General features: G+C 55.2%; 1 protein-coding gene across 2 annotated transcripts; it reads left to right on the top strand.

Moving 5' to 3' along the window:
* Positions 1–1,707: 1,707 nt before the first annotated feature.
* Positions 1,708–13,523, top strand: CDK2AP1 (cyclin dependent kinase 2 associated protein 1). Of its 2 annotated transcripts, none has more exons than XM_030939029.1 (4): positions 1,708–2,282; positions 6,561–6,655; positions 8,829–8,955; positions 12,696–13,521. In XM_030939029.1, the coding sequence occupies exons 1-4, from the start codon at positions 2,228–2,230 to the stop codon at positions 12,761–12,763; spliced, it is 345 nt and encodes a 114-aa protein (XP_030794889.1). In that variant the 5' UTR covers positions 1,708–2,227; the 3' UTR covers positions 12,764–13,521. The 2 variants fall into 2 exon arrangements, with proteins under 2 accessions (XP_030794889.1, XP_010366686.1); XM_010368384.2 differs by lacking the exon at positions 1,708–2,282 and adding an exon at positions 5,556–5,666 and having other exon boundaries at positions 12,696–13,523.
* The last annotated feature ends 2,509 nt before the right edge of the window (positions 13,524–16,032 follow it).

Below are 16,032 nucleotides of genomic sequence, written 5' to 3' on the forward strand. Positions count from 1 at the left end.
TTTTTTTTTTGGATTTTTTAGTAGAGACGGGGTTTCACCGTGTTAGCCAGGATGGTCTCGATCTCCTGACCTCGTGATTCGCCCGTCTCGGCCTCCCAAAGTGCTGGGATTACAGGCTTGAGCCACCGCGCCCGGCCAGGCCAACAGTTTTTAAATGATGTCATGGACTTAGAGTCAGGAGTGGGGACAATGGAAAAAACACAACACTATTGGCTGACACTTGTAATCCCAGTGCTTTGAGGTGGAGGTGGAGGCTGGAGGATCACTTGAGCCCAATAGTTCGAAGCTACAGTAAGCTGTGATCAAGCCACTGCACTCCAGCCTGGGTGACAGAGGGAGACAATGTGGAAATAGATCGGTTCAGAGCACTCATAGAAGGGACTGGGCCTGCCAGTGAGATCTGGATTCTTGCCCTGAGGAAATGGAGGCCTAGTCAAACAGTCACTGGGTGGTGGAGTCAGAGTCAGTACCCGGTGTGTCCGTCTCAGGAGCCCTCTGCTAGTATCTGCAGCCCTGCACTGTTCAATATGTTGACCCCTAGCTGTGGTGGCTACTGAGCGCTGAAACGTGGCTACTCTGAATTAAATGTGCTGTAAGTATAAAACACACACTGGATTGCGAAGACTTAGTATAAGAGAATGTAAAGTGTCTTATTAACAATTCTTTTTAATTCATTATATAGTGAAATCACGCTGTTCTGGAGCTATTGTTAAATAAAACATGTTAAAATCAATTTCACCAGTGTTTTTTTACTTTCTCAAATGTGACTACTGAAAAATTGAAAATTACTTATGTGGCTGGCATGTTATTTCCATTGGACAGTGCTGCTCTAGAGGACTGGGCGCCTGGGACCAGCCACATGGGTGGCATTAATTTATTCACGGAATAAGGTTTCACTGAGCATCCTTCGCTAGTGCTGGTCTACAGCTGATCTCAAGGGTGGGGGTTAAGCTGGGGAGGGGGTGTCGTCGCCTGCACCTTTGGTCCTAAAGGAAAAGGCAGGCCTGGGTGGGCATCCCTAGGTGGGTGCTTTTGTTACCAGATCCGGAGATGATGCTTGCACGCCTGTGTCTAATTAAATCTGCAAACCATGGCGATTAAAAACAACAGAAAAGGGTGGGCATCTTATGTATTTTAACGAGCTTTACTACTTCGGCAGAACTCCAAAATAAAAAAAAAAAAAAAATAGAAAAAGAAAAAAAAGAGAACCCACAACCTTCAGGTTATTCATCTAATCCAAATCCAAAATACACTCGATGATTACATTTCAATCAGATCCGAAGACAGGCTGGGGGTGGGGTCGAAGGAGGATCTAAAATTGCCCCGTAAACTCCAGGGGGTAGAAACTTTGCCAAGTTCAGTTCTTGTATCCTCAGCGCTTGGAACAGTGAGTGGCGCATAGTAGGTGCTTCCCTTAAATACTGGCGTGAGTCTACGCACGAAATTGTGCGATTCAGGGGTGAGTTTTCCGGGAAGGGGGATGAGGGGTGGAGAAGGCCTCTAGCTTTTGTCAGTCTCACAGGAGTCTTGGATCCCCAAAGGGTTAAAAACCACTTCATACAGACAGAGACATGAAATTTATTTGAAATCAATGTCAAGCATCAGTTATTCGAATCCTGGGGCTTGGCCAGACCTGGGCGTCTGGAATGATCTACGTGCTTAAAAACACCACTCGCCACCATTTTCTCCAGGTAATTTTCCATCCCTGCCCCCACCATCAAGGGGAAGAAAGTGCTCCTCGGATCCCGGCCGCCCTGGCCTCCTGCAGTTGCCGCGGGGGCGGCCCCCAGCGCACCCCTGGAGCGCCCGGCGCGGGGCAGCCGCCCGGACGCGCGCGGGCCTCAGGCGCCGCCTGGACCCCAGACCCCAAACTTTGGCAAGTTGCGGGCGCCGAGCGCACCCGGAGGCGCGGGGCGCGGCCGCAGGCGGAGCCGCCCCCTGACGCCGGGCCGCCCCCTCCCGGCCCCGGCCGCCCCGCCGGCTCCGCGGAAAGTTTGCGGCCGCCCCTGCGCCGCGCCCGGGGCCTGGGTGAGACTGCGGCGGCGGCAGGGCGCGGACGGCCATATTTGCCGGCGCGGCCCGAGCCGCCGACAACAAAAAGTGCGCGGGCGCTCGGCGGGCGCTCGGACGGGCGCGGGGCTGCCGCGCTGCCGCCCGGCCTCGCCGCCGCCGCCGCCGCCCTCGCGGCCTGGCCCCGCTGCGCCCGGCGCGCCCGCCGCCCGGGGGGATGTCTTACAAACCGAACTTGGCCGCGCACATGCCCGCCGCCGCCCTCAATGCTGGTGAGTGAGCCGCGTGCGACGCGCCCCGAGCGCCGCCAAGTTGGGGGTCCGCGCGCCCAGCCCCGGCCCGGGGATGCCGTGGGCGCCTGCTGAGGCCGGGGGCGTGGGGCTTAGGGTCCCGGCCCGGGGCAGCGCTGCCGCCGCCATGATTCCCGAGCCCGCGCCGCCAAAGTTCGCTGGTGCGCCCCGCACGCCGAGGGCCTCGGCTGGGGGTGCGGGGCGGGCGGCCTGGGGTGACCCCCGCGCCGGCGGCTGCGGATCGCAGGGAGCGCGGCGGGCGAGGGCGAGGGCGGGGGAGGCTTGTTCTCGTCTCCTTTTTCCTCCCGCTTCTGGGCGGCTCGGCGAGGGCCCCTGCCGGCGGGAGTCGGGAGCGGCCCGGGCCGCGCCGGGAGCGTGGAGCGGGTTGCGGGGCCCCGCCGCCCTGGGGAGCTGGGTCGTGGAGCGGCCCGGGCGGGGGACGCTGCGGGCAGGGCCCGGCCCCGCGCGGGCCGGCGCGGGAGGAGGGCTGCGGGGCTGCCGCGGGCCCTGAGGTCGCGGGGCCGCCGGGACTGGGACCTGGATGGGGTCGCCGGTGGGCAGCGGACTCGGAGGCCGGGGGGCCTCGGCCGGGCGCGTGGGAGCAGGGGCTGCCCCATGCGGTCACGCGGGGATCCCCGTAAGGTGTGCGCGTAGTGAACGAAGTTGTTGCAGCCCTGGGGCTGCTAGGGCCCGCGCGCGGGCGTGGGGGCAGCGGGTCACGCGGACGCCCCATCTGGGAGCCCCCAGGGCTGACCCGGGAAGGCCCTCGATGCAGAAGCCGGGAGGGGCTCCCCTCGACCTTCCTGGGGCTGCGGCGGCAGCCGGGCGCTCCCAGGAAACTCCTCCAGAAGTTGTCAGGTAGCTTCGGGCTGAGCCCAGGGGACCGAGGGAGCCATGGGGAGTGGGCGCAACGTTGAGGGATTGGTAGGTGCCGGGCTTTGTGACCTCACTGGGGCCCCTCTTTTCTGACACTTGGTCGGAAACAGACTTCCCAAAAGGCGGTTGTGTTGCGGGGCGTGGTGGGTGGAAGGACTCGGAGGGAAAGGAGTGGCCCCGTTGGTCATCGGTGCCATGCTGGCTCTCCTGCTCGAGTTTTGGGCCTTGTTTGCAAACGTTGACTTCATAAACCTCCCACATCCGAAGTAGGACCCATAAAAACGATACTTAAAAAAACCTTGGACACTGAGGTGTAGGGGCAGGAAAGGGTTAAGCGTCAGGGTGCTGAGGGAGAGTTGAATTGCTCACTTGTGGGCTCGGAGTCCCAAAGAGCAAACAGCCACTGTTTTCTTCTCAAACATTCTCACCTCCTCTGGGGTCCGCAGACCTTACAAAGACGGGCTTTGTTGCCAGGTAGGACTGCCAGCAGCGTTCTTCCTCTGGCCTGTGGGGAGGGCAGGGGCTGGTGTTGCCAGCCTGGGCAAGGCTGACAGCTCAGGCTTGCCCTGGTGTCATTGGGGCCGGGGCCCTAAACTGGGACCTTCGGGGTTTGGGGTCACAGGGACAGCGGCACTCACGAAGACCCCTGAAGTCCTGTTCTGAGCTGGCTGCACCTGTATTCAGCTTTTCTTCTCTTTCTCCTGTGGAGAATTTCAGAAGTGCCGAGATCCCCAGATCTGGGCTTTTTGGTGCCCCTCCCTCTCCCCTCTCTCCCATGGACCCTTTTGCAGAACCTCAGCTCCCCTCCTGCCATTTGCATCCAAGATGGACTCTCCGCTGCCGCCGCTGCTCCTCCGGCTTCCTTGTCATCATCCTTCACGCCCTGCAGCCCTGCCTCCTGCTCACGGGTTGCCAAGCCGCGGCCTGGCCGGTGGTGGCAGTGGCGGAGTTAGACAAAGCCCCCGCCTCCCCCGCCCCAGAGCCCCCCAGGCGCCCCAAGTGGCGGGAAGGCCGCCAGCTCCCCAGGCCCCGGCGCTCTTTGTCTGGCGTGGGGGCGGGGAGCCGCGCCTGGCCCCAGGAGCTTCCTGGCCTCTGCCAACCTCTCGCTCCTGCACACTGCGCTCATTGTCTGAGATGCGCCGAGACGGCCTGCGCTGACGTGGTCCCTGTGTCCCGGTCCCTGTGTCTGCAGGAAGGAGTGACCATGAGTGGAACTCGGGGCATTTCCGCCATCTCTCTCCAGGACTAGACACCCCCTACCCAACCCTGAACAAGGGACTGGCCTGGACAGAGCATTGGAGTCACCGAGCTATTGCTCCTCGTCCCCCCAGCCAAAATGGGACAATTTCTCATTCCTCCTTCCTCTCAGCCCCGCAAAACCTAACCCCAGTATCATCAAATAGTAGGGTCTGGAGCCCGTAGACTTTCTCTTGGGAAGCACTGCCTCTAACAAATGGAGAAACTGAGGACTGGAGGGCTGGGGGCCTGTCTGAGGTCACACAGCCAGGAGTGGCACAGCTGGGGCTGGCGCCAAGTCCAGTGGGGAGGACAGAAAATGAGGTGAGGAGCAGTGGGCAAAGCAGTTGGGGAAGAGGACGCGGGCACACCAAGTTGATTCGGGGGTGCGTGGGAAGTGGCTAGCGCCCCTCCTGCCAGGGTGCTGGGATCTTGCAAACGCCCAGGGTGCTGTGCTTGATGGTTCCTCCCAGAGACTGGCCCTCGAGGCCAGAGAGGTGTAGCTACCAGGATCGAAACCCAGGTCTCTGCCAGCAGAGCCTGTGTTCCCCATGCCACGCTTGCTGCCACATCGGAAGCTCAGGAAACTGGGGTTTGGCTGATGTGAGGGGGCGCTGGGGGACATCGCCCTGCCCAATTCCTGCAGTGGCCGTGGACGTGCCGGATATCGTGGGCGTAGTGCTTCCCCATCCCAAGCAGCCCGTCCCTGTAGCACACGTGTCTCGTCATCCCCGTGGGAGGCGTGGAAACTGAGGCTCGGAGTGGCACGGTGCTCTGCCCAGTTCAGGATCCAAGTCCACGTTTCCAGGTCCAGCCCAAGCTGGAGCATAACCCTGGGCTGCAGTGGCGGCATCCAGGGCTGGCCTGAGACTCAGGGAGACAACTCGGGACTGTCCCCGCTCCCAGACGCTCCCGGACGGAGGGGCAGGTGCTGAGGTAGCTGGCTCCCTGCATGGAGGGGCAGGTGCTATGCTGTGTGCCCTGGGGCAACTCCCTCAGGTCCATGTCTCTAAATAGAGGGGCCTGGAGCCAGGGTTCTCCAGGGCTCCTCCCGGCTCCCCCAGCCTGAGGCCCTGAACTTCCTTCCTCCTCTGCCCCTCCCCTCACCCACACCAAGCGAGCAGCTGGTGGGTTTGGCCAGCCTGGCACCAGCTGTCCGTCCCCGAGGCCAAGTCTGCAGCGCCCGCTGTGTGTGTGAGAGAGAGACCGTGTGGCTCTGGGGGCGGCAGGCGGGCAGCTGCCGAGGAGGACTAGGTAAATTCTCCATGGTTACCGCTGTTTGTCATTCTGCAGGATATCCTTTACCCGCTAATGGCCACTGGGACGCCATTGCGGGTCCGCGTGCTCCCAGCCACAGACTCCCCTCCCAGATCCAGGAGGCAGCGTTCTGGGCTGGGCCCTGCTTGGTCACTGACTGCAGCCGTGGACAGGCCCCAGTGTTGCATCTCATATGTGGGGCCTCAACCCTCCTCTCTTGGAATGCAGAGCCCTTGGGGCATAGACTGCCAAGAGTCTGGTCCCCTCTTTGGGGAGGGGGAGATAGGCACAGAGAGGTTGAGGGGCTTTATCTGGGGCACACAGAGGCCGTGGTGTTCTCTAGATTCCTAATTTTATGTCCAGCATGCCTGTCTCCAGCCAGGGTTGGGTCTCAAATGCTCTAAGGCCTTCCCATCTTCCCCGTCATTGAGCACAGCTGAGATTTGGGCACATAGGAGCAAAAAGGCTTGGAAGCTCAGCCTGGTTTGGACCAGCCTCCATGGCAGTGGGCTCTTGTGGTGTGATGTGGCCTCTAGGTTCTCAGCCTCTGGGGACTAGGACACAGGGAGAGGGGATGGGCAGGGATGAGGCCAGGAGTGGCAGTAATTTTATCTTTGGGAGCAGCCCTGCTGCTTGGATGGTTCTGGTTGGACGGGACGGAGCTGTGTGAGGACCAGCAGCTGCTGCAGAGCTGGGGATGGCCGAGTGCCTTGTAGCTACATTTCATTATCCGTCTTCTACGCTGGTCAAACTGGAGGTGGAGAGCAGGGTTCTCTATCCTGCTATAGTTGGTGGTGTGGGTCCTGGGCAAGGGCCATTGCAGGACCTGGAGTCCTTGCCTTGGTACAACTGGCTGAGCTGACTCCTGGCCTCTCTCTCCCCACCCCACAGCTGGGAGTGTCCACTCTCCTTCCACCAGCATGGCGTCTTCACAGTACCGCCAGCTGCTCAGTGACTACGGGCCACCATCCCTAGGCTACACCCAGGTATGGCAATGGGGGTGATGGCATGGTGGGAGGGCTGCGGGGGAGACATGCTCCCCACCATCAGAGGAGAGAAGCTGGTGGAAGAGACGAAGGAGCAGAAAGTATGGGACGGAGCTTTCTCAGCCCAAGGCCCTGACTGGGCTCCAGCTCAGAACACATCAGAATGGAGGGGGCCGGGCACGGTGGCTCAAGCCTGTAATCCCAGCACTTTGGGAGGCCGAGACGGGCGAATCACGAGGTCAGGAGATCGAGACCATCCTGGCTAACACGGTGAAACCCCGTCTCTACTAAAAAAATACAAAAAAACTAGCCGGGCGAGGTGGCGGGCGCCTGTAGTCCCAGCTACTCGGGAGGCTGAGGCAGGAGAATGGCGTAAACCTGGGAGGCGGAGCTTGCAGTGAGCTGAGATCTGGCCACTGCACTCCAGCCTGGGCGACAGAGCGAGACTCCGTCTCAAAAAAAAAAAAAAAAAAGAATGGAGGGCACTGGGGACTGTGCTTCCCGGGGACGTGTGAGGTGGAGCGGACAGGAGAGCACCAGGAAGGGGCTAAGCAGCCTGAGCTGTGCTGAGGCCCCCACCCCACGCGCTCCTCTGATGGGTCTCCTCACTCCTCTTTCCTGGGCAAGTGAGGCCTGACCTTGACCCTGGCTCTCCAAGCTGGGACAGAAGACGGCCGGTTCCCACTTGCTTTCCATGGGCGTGGGCCCAGCAGAGAGGAGGTGGCCTTGTCTCGAGAGCCAAGTTGCCTCTTGTCGAGGGCCAGTGTTTGAGAGTGTGGCCCAGGCGAGGCCGCTCCCTGGTTCCACCACTTTCCAGACTGTGACCTCCACTTGGTAACTGCCCAAGACCTGGCCTCCTCATCAGCCCAAGGGTGATCCTAGTACCCCCAGCCCAGGCTGGGGAACAGCAGGAATGGGGTAGCCACTATGTCAGCTGCACCCCACATCTCCAAGGGATGAGCCGTCCTGTCGAAGGTCCCAGTGGGAAGATGCTCTCCCTGGCTGGGCCCCAGTGCCAGTGTTCTGAGGTTGCCACGGAGCCTGTTCCTTGCTGAGTGGGCGGCTCCCTGGCCATGCCCCGCCAGGCCGTCCTGCCCCAGGAGGAGAAGCAGGTGCGGGCCCGTGAGCGGGACCAGCTGAAGAAGCGGTGGCTGCGGGAGGCCAGGCAGAGGCGCAGCCGGGAGTGGCAGTGCCACATTCTGGCCATGCGACGGCGGCGCCAGGACAGGCGGGAGGCCCGTGAGGCCTGGAGGCAGTGCCGTGGGGAGGCAGAGCAGCTGGACCAAGATGAGGACAGGAGGACAGAGTGCAAGCCCAGGGGACAGAGGCGGCGGTGGAGGAGGGAGGAGGCGAGGACCTTGCCCAGGGAGCTGGTGCAGCTCTGGGAGGAGGCAGCCAAGGGGAGGTGGTCTGGGCTTGCGGGCTTGCCAGGAGCCCAGCCTCGCTGATCGGGGTGCTTGCTGTGGGGCTCCCAGTGGTGGTGGGAGGAAAGGTTTTCTTGGGGGTGGGCCCTGTTGGTGGGAGGATGAGAGAAGGGAATGCATTTCAGGCTCTGGTGGGGCCATGGCTGATGGCTGTGGTCCTGGTGGCCCAGGTGTGGCCTCTGTCTCCCCACTGGCTTGGAGGCTCAGCACCTGGGATGTGCCCTCCTACTCATCTGCATCCTGGGAAATGCTGTTTGGACTCTTTTGTGCCAAGATGAGCTGGTTCCCCTGTTTTGTTCATTGGAGATGATACACTTGCTTCCTGGAGGCGACTGGGTGGTCTTCCTGAGTGTGTGAGGATAGGAGGGTGAGGACCATCCCCCTAACCTGTAGTTGTCCCCTAGAATGAATGGGACGTGCCTTGGCCCAGCTGAGGTGGCTACCCCAAGAGTCTAAGGCTGGACTGCGTTCCCTCCTCTGACCGGCCCAGGGACCTCTCCACCCACCTGCCTGTGGCCTTGGGGTCAGGCTGCTGAACCCTTTTTTTTTTTTTTTGAGATGTTGAGATGGAGTCTTGCTCTGTCGCCCAAGGCTGGAGTACAGTGGAGCGATCTTGGCTCACTGCAACCTCTGCCTCGTGGGTCCAGTCCAAGCAGTTCTCCTGTCTCAGCCTCCTGAGTAACTGGGACTACAGGCGCCCACCACCATGCCCAGCTAATTTTGTTGAACCAATTTCTTTCTGATTCTAGGGAACTGGGAACAGCCAAGTACCCCAAAGCAAATACGCGGAGCTACTGGCCATCATTGAAGAGCTGGGGAAGGAGATCAGACCCACGTATGCGGGGAGCAAGAGTGCCATGGAGAGACTGAAACGCGGTAAGCCGGGCCCCTCTGCCCTGCCGGTGACCACAGTGCTAGGCCTTTAACTCTGGAAAGACTTTTAGGGAAAACGTGGGAGGCCGGGCTGGGGATGGGGCTCATTCATCGGAGCTCCTGTCTTGCCACAGAGTTGCTGTCTGCTGTGGAGGCCTCAGGTGGGTGGTGGGTCTGGTGGCGAGGGGCCTGGGGACCGGATGCCTTCAGAGGGGTCTTCCGGGAAGGGCAGCCCAGCCAGGGAGCCCTTCTTGCCCTGTGTGCTGCCAGGGGGTCTGCTGGCTTTCAAGGGTGTGTTCAAACTACCCCCCTGCCCCCGCCCCCCCCGTCCTGGCTGCCACCGCTCTCCCTCCTGCCTCCTGCCTGGTCTGCTCCTGTTGGCAGACACTGGTCCTAGGGAAGCCAAGCTCAGGATTCTTTGGTGCCTGCACTGCCCTCTGCTGTCACCTCTTTGGAGCGAGACCCAAGGAAGTGTGTGGGTCTGGGCGGGGAGGCTGAGAGCACTTTGTTCTTTAATGACTGGAGAGGGAGGGCAGGCAGGAGATGACAGAGCACAAGGAAACTCATGTTAAGGTGTGACTGCCCGGCTGATTTTGAAAGGAGGTTAAATAGATTGCTATCTCCTGAAATAAAAAGGGAATGGAGGGAGAGCAGGATTTCTATTTTAGAAGGCAATAGTGCAGCGGAGCCATAGCCCATGAACTCATTCAAGATGAGGGGAGACTGGTGCTTTTTTTTTTTTTTTTTGGGAGACAGAGTTTTACTCTTGTTGCCCAGGCTGCAGTGCAATGGTGCAATCTTGGCTCACCACAACCTCTGCCCGGGTTCAAGCGATTCTCCTGCCTCAGCCTACTAAGTAGCTGGGATTACAGGCATGTGCCACCAGGCCCAGCTAATTTTTTGTATTTTCAGTAGAGACGGGGTTTCTCCATGTTGTCAGGCTGGTCTTGAACTCCCAACCTCAGGTGATCCACCTGCCTTGGCCACTCAAAGTGCTGGCATTACAGGCGTGAGCCACTGTGCCTGGCCCGGGACTTGGGGTTCTTTTTTTTTTTTTTTTTTTTTGAGACAGAGTCTTGTTCTGTCGCCCAGGCTGGAGTGCAGTGGCCGGATCTCAGCTCACTACAAGCTCCACCTCCCGGGTTCACGCCATTCTCCTGCCTCAGCCTCCCGAGTAGCTGGGACTACAGGCGTCCGCCACCTCGCCCGGCTAGATTTTTGTATTTTTTAGTAGAGACGGGGTTTCACCGTGTTAGCCAGGATGGTCTTGATCTCCTGACCTTGTGATCCACCCGTCTCGGCCTCCCAAAGTGCTGGGATTACAGGCTTGAGCCACCGTGCCCAGCCAACTTGGGGTTCTTAAAAAGGCTGGAGAAGCGACCTGGGAGGGGAACATTTTTTTCTTTTTTTTTTTTTTTGAGACGGAGTCTTGCTCTGTCACCCAGGCTGGAGTGCAGTGGCGCAATCTTGGCTCACTGCAACCTCCACCTCCCGGGTTCAAGCGATTCTCCTGCCTCAGCCTCCCAAGTAGCTGGGACTACAGACGTGCGCCACTATGCCCAGCTAGTTTTTGTATTTTTAGTAGAGACCAGGTTTCACCATGTTGGTTGGCCAGGATGGTCTCAATTTCTTGACCTTGTGATCTACCCACCTCGGCCTCCCAAAGTGCTGGAATTACAGGCGTGAGCCACCATGCCTGGCCTGGGAGAGGAACATTCTTTGGTTGTAAATCTGTAGGATAAATGGGGGCTGTAGTTGAAGTCATGACCCCAGTGACACGAGGGCCAGTTGAGGACAGGCTGCTGCCAGGAGCGGGGTTGCTCTGGAGTTCATGCAACCTTTGTGAAGAGGTTGACGGATCTCAAAGCTAGGTTGGGACCAGCAGGGTTAGAGGATGTGATTGAAGAGGGCCTAGGGAAGGGATGCAGAGCCCAACCCTGGTCTCGCCCAGAGAGTTGGGTGGTCCTAGGGCCGCTCTCTGGTAGCAGGGGTGCTGGTTACCCGAATGGAAATTCCTGGGAAGACGCTGGGTCCCAAAGTCCAACAGGGGATTTGCAGTTACCCATAAAAGGCACTGCTTCAGGTCAGCAAATGCGTACAAGCTGCCAGTCTTGCAGTAACAAGGAAGACCCAGTGCCACCCCTTGGCCAACAGCCAAGCCCCAGCTGACCAAGCTCATGTCACAGCAGGGTGAAAACATGTCATAGAGGGGCCAGGGAGTTAGGAGCATAGGAGCATTGTAGGTTCGTTGGCAACTGCAGCCCATGAGCCAAGAGCCAAGAATAGTGTTTTTTTCTTTTTTTTTTGAGACAGAGTCTCGCTCTGTCACCCAGGCTGGAATGCAGTGGTGCGATCTTGGCTCACTGCAACCCCTTTCTCCTGGGTTCAAGCAATTCTCCTGCCTCAGCGTCCTGAGTAGCTGGGATTATAGGTGCCCACAATCACGCCCAGCTAATTTTTGTATTTTCAGTAGAGATGGGGTTTTACCATGTTGGCCAGGCTGGTCTCAAAACTCCTGACCTCAAGTGGCTAACCCGCCCTTGCCTCTGAAAGTGCTGGGATTACAGGTGTGAGCCACCGTGACAGGCATTGTTCTTAACGGTTGAAAAAAAAAATGATTTTGGGACGTGTGAAAGTTATGTGAAATTCAGACTTCAGTGTTCTATATAAATAAAGGTTTGTGGGGCTAGGTGTGGTGGTGCACGCCTGTAATCCAGCAGTTTGGGAGGCTGAATCCAGGAGCTCGAGTTCAGCCTGAGCAACATAGTGAGACTCCCATCTCTACAAATAATAATAAAACAGCCAGGCATGGTGGTATGTGCCTATAGTCCCAGCTTCTCCAGAGGCTGAGGTGGGAGGTGATCAGGTGATCTGATCCTGGGAGGTTGAGGCTGCGGTGAACTGTGATTGTGGCCACTGCACTCCATCCTGGGTGACAGCAAGATGCTGTCTCAAAAAACATTTGAGTGTAGTAGTTGTGACAGAGACTGTGTAGCCTGCAGAGCCCAAAATATTTGCTGTCTGGTCCTCACAGAAAACATTCTTCAAGGCTCTGAGTTAGATTCTAAGATTTGTGGGGCAATGATGTGGGATGTCATTCCCAGTGGCCTCTGGGAGTCATGGATTAGAAGGAACAGAATCCTTAGTGTCTATTAAAAGATCGTATTTCATGAAGGTCAGTAGAGGCAGAAAAAAAAAGGTAACCACCAAACCATAGAGACAAAAGACTGGGGAAGATTCATGGGGCAGAACGTAGCTGCAGAGTCTTGTGGGGATGTCCCCGTGGACCCAGGGTCCTGCATGGGCAGCAGTCAGTCCTCTGCGCCCTCACGTGTGTAGCTGGAGCCATTCTCTTGCTTACCTACACTGGTCAAGCCCTTTCTAGAATTCAGACTGAAGAAGCCAGAGAAAAATCTCAACAGTGGGTCAAGCAAAAGAATTTGGGTGGAGACACGTCTTTCATCCAACAGTGTCATGGAAGGACAGCTTGCTGGTGCCACCTTGAATGCAGGAAAAAATGTTGAGAGAGATGTGAAGAGTTGTGGTGAGGAGGGAAGGGCTTTAGGGGGATGGGATTGTTAGCATCCTTCAGGGTTGCTTGGATATAGGTTCCCCCAGTTCCCTTTCTGTCTGAGGGTTTTGTGGACAGGCTGTGGAAGGATGGATCCTCTTCCTGTTCCTGAATGGGCTCTCCTGGCTGGTCCTGTGCACTGGCTGATCTCGGGTCTCTGCCTTTCTTTCAGGCATCATTCACGCTAGAGGACTGGTTCGGGAGTGCTTAGCAGAAACGGAACGGAATGCCAGATCCTAGCTGCCTTGTTGGTTTTGAAGGATTTCCATCTTTTTACAAGATGAGAAGTTACAGTTCATCTCCCTTGTTCAGATGAAACCCTTGTTTTCAAAATGGTTACAGTTTGTTTTTCCCTCCCATGGTTCACTTGGCTCTGAACCTACAGTCTCAAAGATTGAGAAAAGATTTTGCTGTTAATTAGGATTTGCATTTTAAGTAGTTAGGAACTGCCCAGGTTTTTTTTGTTTTTTTAGCATTGATTTAAAAGATGCACGTAAAGTTATCTTACAGCAAACTGTAGTTTGCCTCCAAGACACCATTGTCTCCCTTGAATCTTCTCTTTTGAATGCATTTGTTACCCACGGTGTTCTTTATTCCTTTTCATAAGCTAATACCACTCTAGAGATTTTGTTTTTAATGCACACTGACAGCACCCTTTACTTAGTAGCTGGTTCCCATTTGCCATACAGTGTAGGTTCTGCTTAATGTAACTTCTTTTTTGCTTAAGCATTTGCATGACTATTAGTGCTTCAAAGTCAATTTTTAAAAATGCACAAGTTATAAATACAGAAGAAAGAGCAACCCACCAAACCTAACAAGGACCCCCGAACATTTTCATACTAAGACTGTAAGTAGATCTCAGTTCCGCATTTATTGTAAGTTGATAAAAACATCTGGAAGAAAATGACTAAAACTGTTTGCATCTTTGTATGTATTTATTACTTGATGTAATAAAGCTTATTTTCATTAACAATTTGTATTAAAATGTGGGTTCCTTGAATTCTTACGTGGTTTTATTTTTTTGAGACAGGGTCTTGTTTTGTCACCCAGGCTGGAGTGCAGTAATGTAATCTTGGCTCACCATAACCTCAACCTCCTTCAAGCAATCCTCCCACCTCAGCCTCCCTAGTGGCTGGAACTACAGGCGTGTGCCACTACGCCTGAATAATTTTTAAAATACTTTTTGTATTGAATGAATGGGTGTGTGAAAAAAAAAAAACAAAAAACTTTTGTAGAGATGAGGTCTCACTATGTTGCCTAGGTTGGATCCTGGGCTCAAGTGATCCTTCCACCTTAGCCTCTCAGAGTACTAGGATTATAGGTGTGAGCCACCATGCCTCATCTAAAGAAGTGCTGTTTTAAATAATCTCTCATGAAAGTGTTTGAAATGCTTGTTCCCCGGTGCCGTAAAGAAATAGCACTTGAACATTCATTTACTTAGCAAGGCCAGTTTTACTTCTTGCGGAAAGGGTACGCTCGCCAGTTTGCCATGAGAGTACACCGAACAAAGAGACAGGGTCATTTATGACCTGATGCGTCCACCCTGCTGCTGTGTCTGGTTTCCACTGGCTGGAACGGGACCTCACTTTCTGTATTTGTCCTGATTGGCGAGCAACTTAGAACTTTTTAAAAGAGGGAAAGGCAGAGGAGAACAAAGGAAGGAGGAAGTAACTTATGGAATGGTGAGAAAGGTAAAAACATCTTTAAATAAGGAAGAGGAACAGGCTATGACCTAATGCTTGCTTGGACCAGTATAAGCATGCCAGGCAAATATTTAGGCTAAATTGTGGGAGCTAAGAACATAAAGTACATTGATTTCTTTACCACGGCTAGCAGATAATTAAGAATGTTAGCACAGGTCTTTGAATAAATTTTGCTTCTAAGAGAAGTTACTATTTATTCCAAATTAAATGGGGAAGAAAGTCTTTGGAGAGGAACTTCTACTTTACTTTTTACAAGAGGTAGGAGATACCTGTTCAAAGTATATTTTCCCACCTGACCCAGAAACATTTTGGTGATGACATCATTGGCACAGTTGGCTGGGGAAAAAATGTTTGCTAAGTCAGAGGTAGGGATAAAGTGAAGTTGCATTATCGGTATATTTTAAATGCAGCAGCAAATGTAAGTGTATGCTAGGAAAAAAAAATACCAGAAGCAGTTTTTTTAATTTGTTTTTTTTTAGATGGAGTCTCCCTCTGTTGCCTACGCTAGAGTGCAGTGGCTTGATGTTGGCTCACTGCAATCTCTGCCTCCCAGGTTCAAGCGATTCTCCCACCTTAGCCTCCGGAGTAGCTGGGATTATAGGAGCCTGCTACCACTCCCAGCTAATTTTTGTATTTTTAGTAGAGATGGGATTTTACCATGTTGGTCAGGCTGGTCTTGAACTCCTGACCTCAGGTGACCCACCCGCCTTGGCCTCCCAAAGTGCTGGGATTACAGGTGTGAGCCACCCTGCCCCGCCAGAAGTAGTATTATTGAGTTGGCCTATTGCCCCACGGTTAGGCCATTCTCAGTTCATAGGTGCTTATCCTGTGAGCTTTTGCTGGGTGCTAGAGGAATCTTTTTCATAAAGTGCGGCCCCTAAATTCAAGCTACTTCATAAGGTGCTCACTGGAAGAATCATCTGCTTTGGTGCCAGGGAAAAAAATGGGCTGCACTGGATGTGTTGAGAATCCACCTGGTGATCTCTGACAATGCCTCTCAAAGGGATTTTAATTCTTACTCTGTATCTTAGGCCCTAAATGCCTGTAATGAGAATTTGCTTTGCTGAGCAGTAGACAAAGACAAATGAGACTTGTCTTTGATGCAGGCATCAGGCAAATTCTCAGCTGTGACAAGGCAGAAGGCCAGCAGGAACAGGCTCTAGGGAAATGGGTGCTGTGTCCCCTCCTGCATGTGGCAGAAAGTTGCAAAGGTATGAGAGAGGAGACAAATGGGAACCACTGTCCCTCATCTCCAGCTCCAAATTTCCCTTCCCACTATTACTGGTTTCTTAGGTGTCATTCTAGAGACTTTATTTTTATTTATTTATTTTTTTGTTTTTTTTTTGAGACGGAGTCTGGCTCTGTGGCCCAGGCTGGAGTGCAGTGGCCGGATCTTGGCTCACTGCAAGCTCTGCCTCCCGGGTTTACGCCATTCTCCTGCCTCAGCCTCCCGAGTAGCTGGGACTACAGGCGCCTGCCACCTCGCCCAGCTAGTTTTTTGTATTTTTTAGTAGAGACGGGGTTTCACCATGTTAGCCAGGATGGTCTCGATCTTCTGACCTCGTGATCCGCCCGTCTCGGCCTCCCAAAGTGCTGGGATTACAGGCTTGAGCCACTGCGCCCAGCCCAAGACTTTATTTTCTAAAGGGAGTTTGGGCTGGGGAAGGGTCCTGTACACTCGCAACAGGAGGTGTGGAATGAGCCCTGCATTGAATGTGTAAGCATCCAAAGCTGTCACTGAGGTGAGAAGAGCCTTCATTGGCAGCCTCAAAGAGAAAGGTGGAATGTATGCACTGGACGTGCAGC

The sequence above is a fragment of the Rhinopithecus roxellana genome, chromosome 10 (genome assembly GCF_007565055.1).
Source record: "Rhinopithecus roxellana isolate Shanxi Qingling chromosome 10, ASM756505v1, whole genome shotgun sequence".
Classification (NCBI taxonomy): domain Eukaryota; kingdom Metazoa; phylum Chordata; class Mammalia; order Primates; family Cercopithecidae; genus Rhinopithecus; species Rhinopithecus roxellana.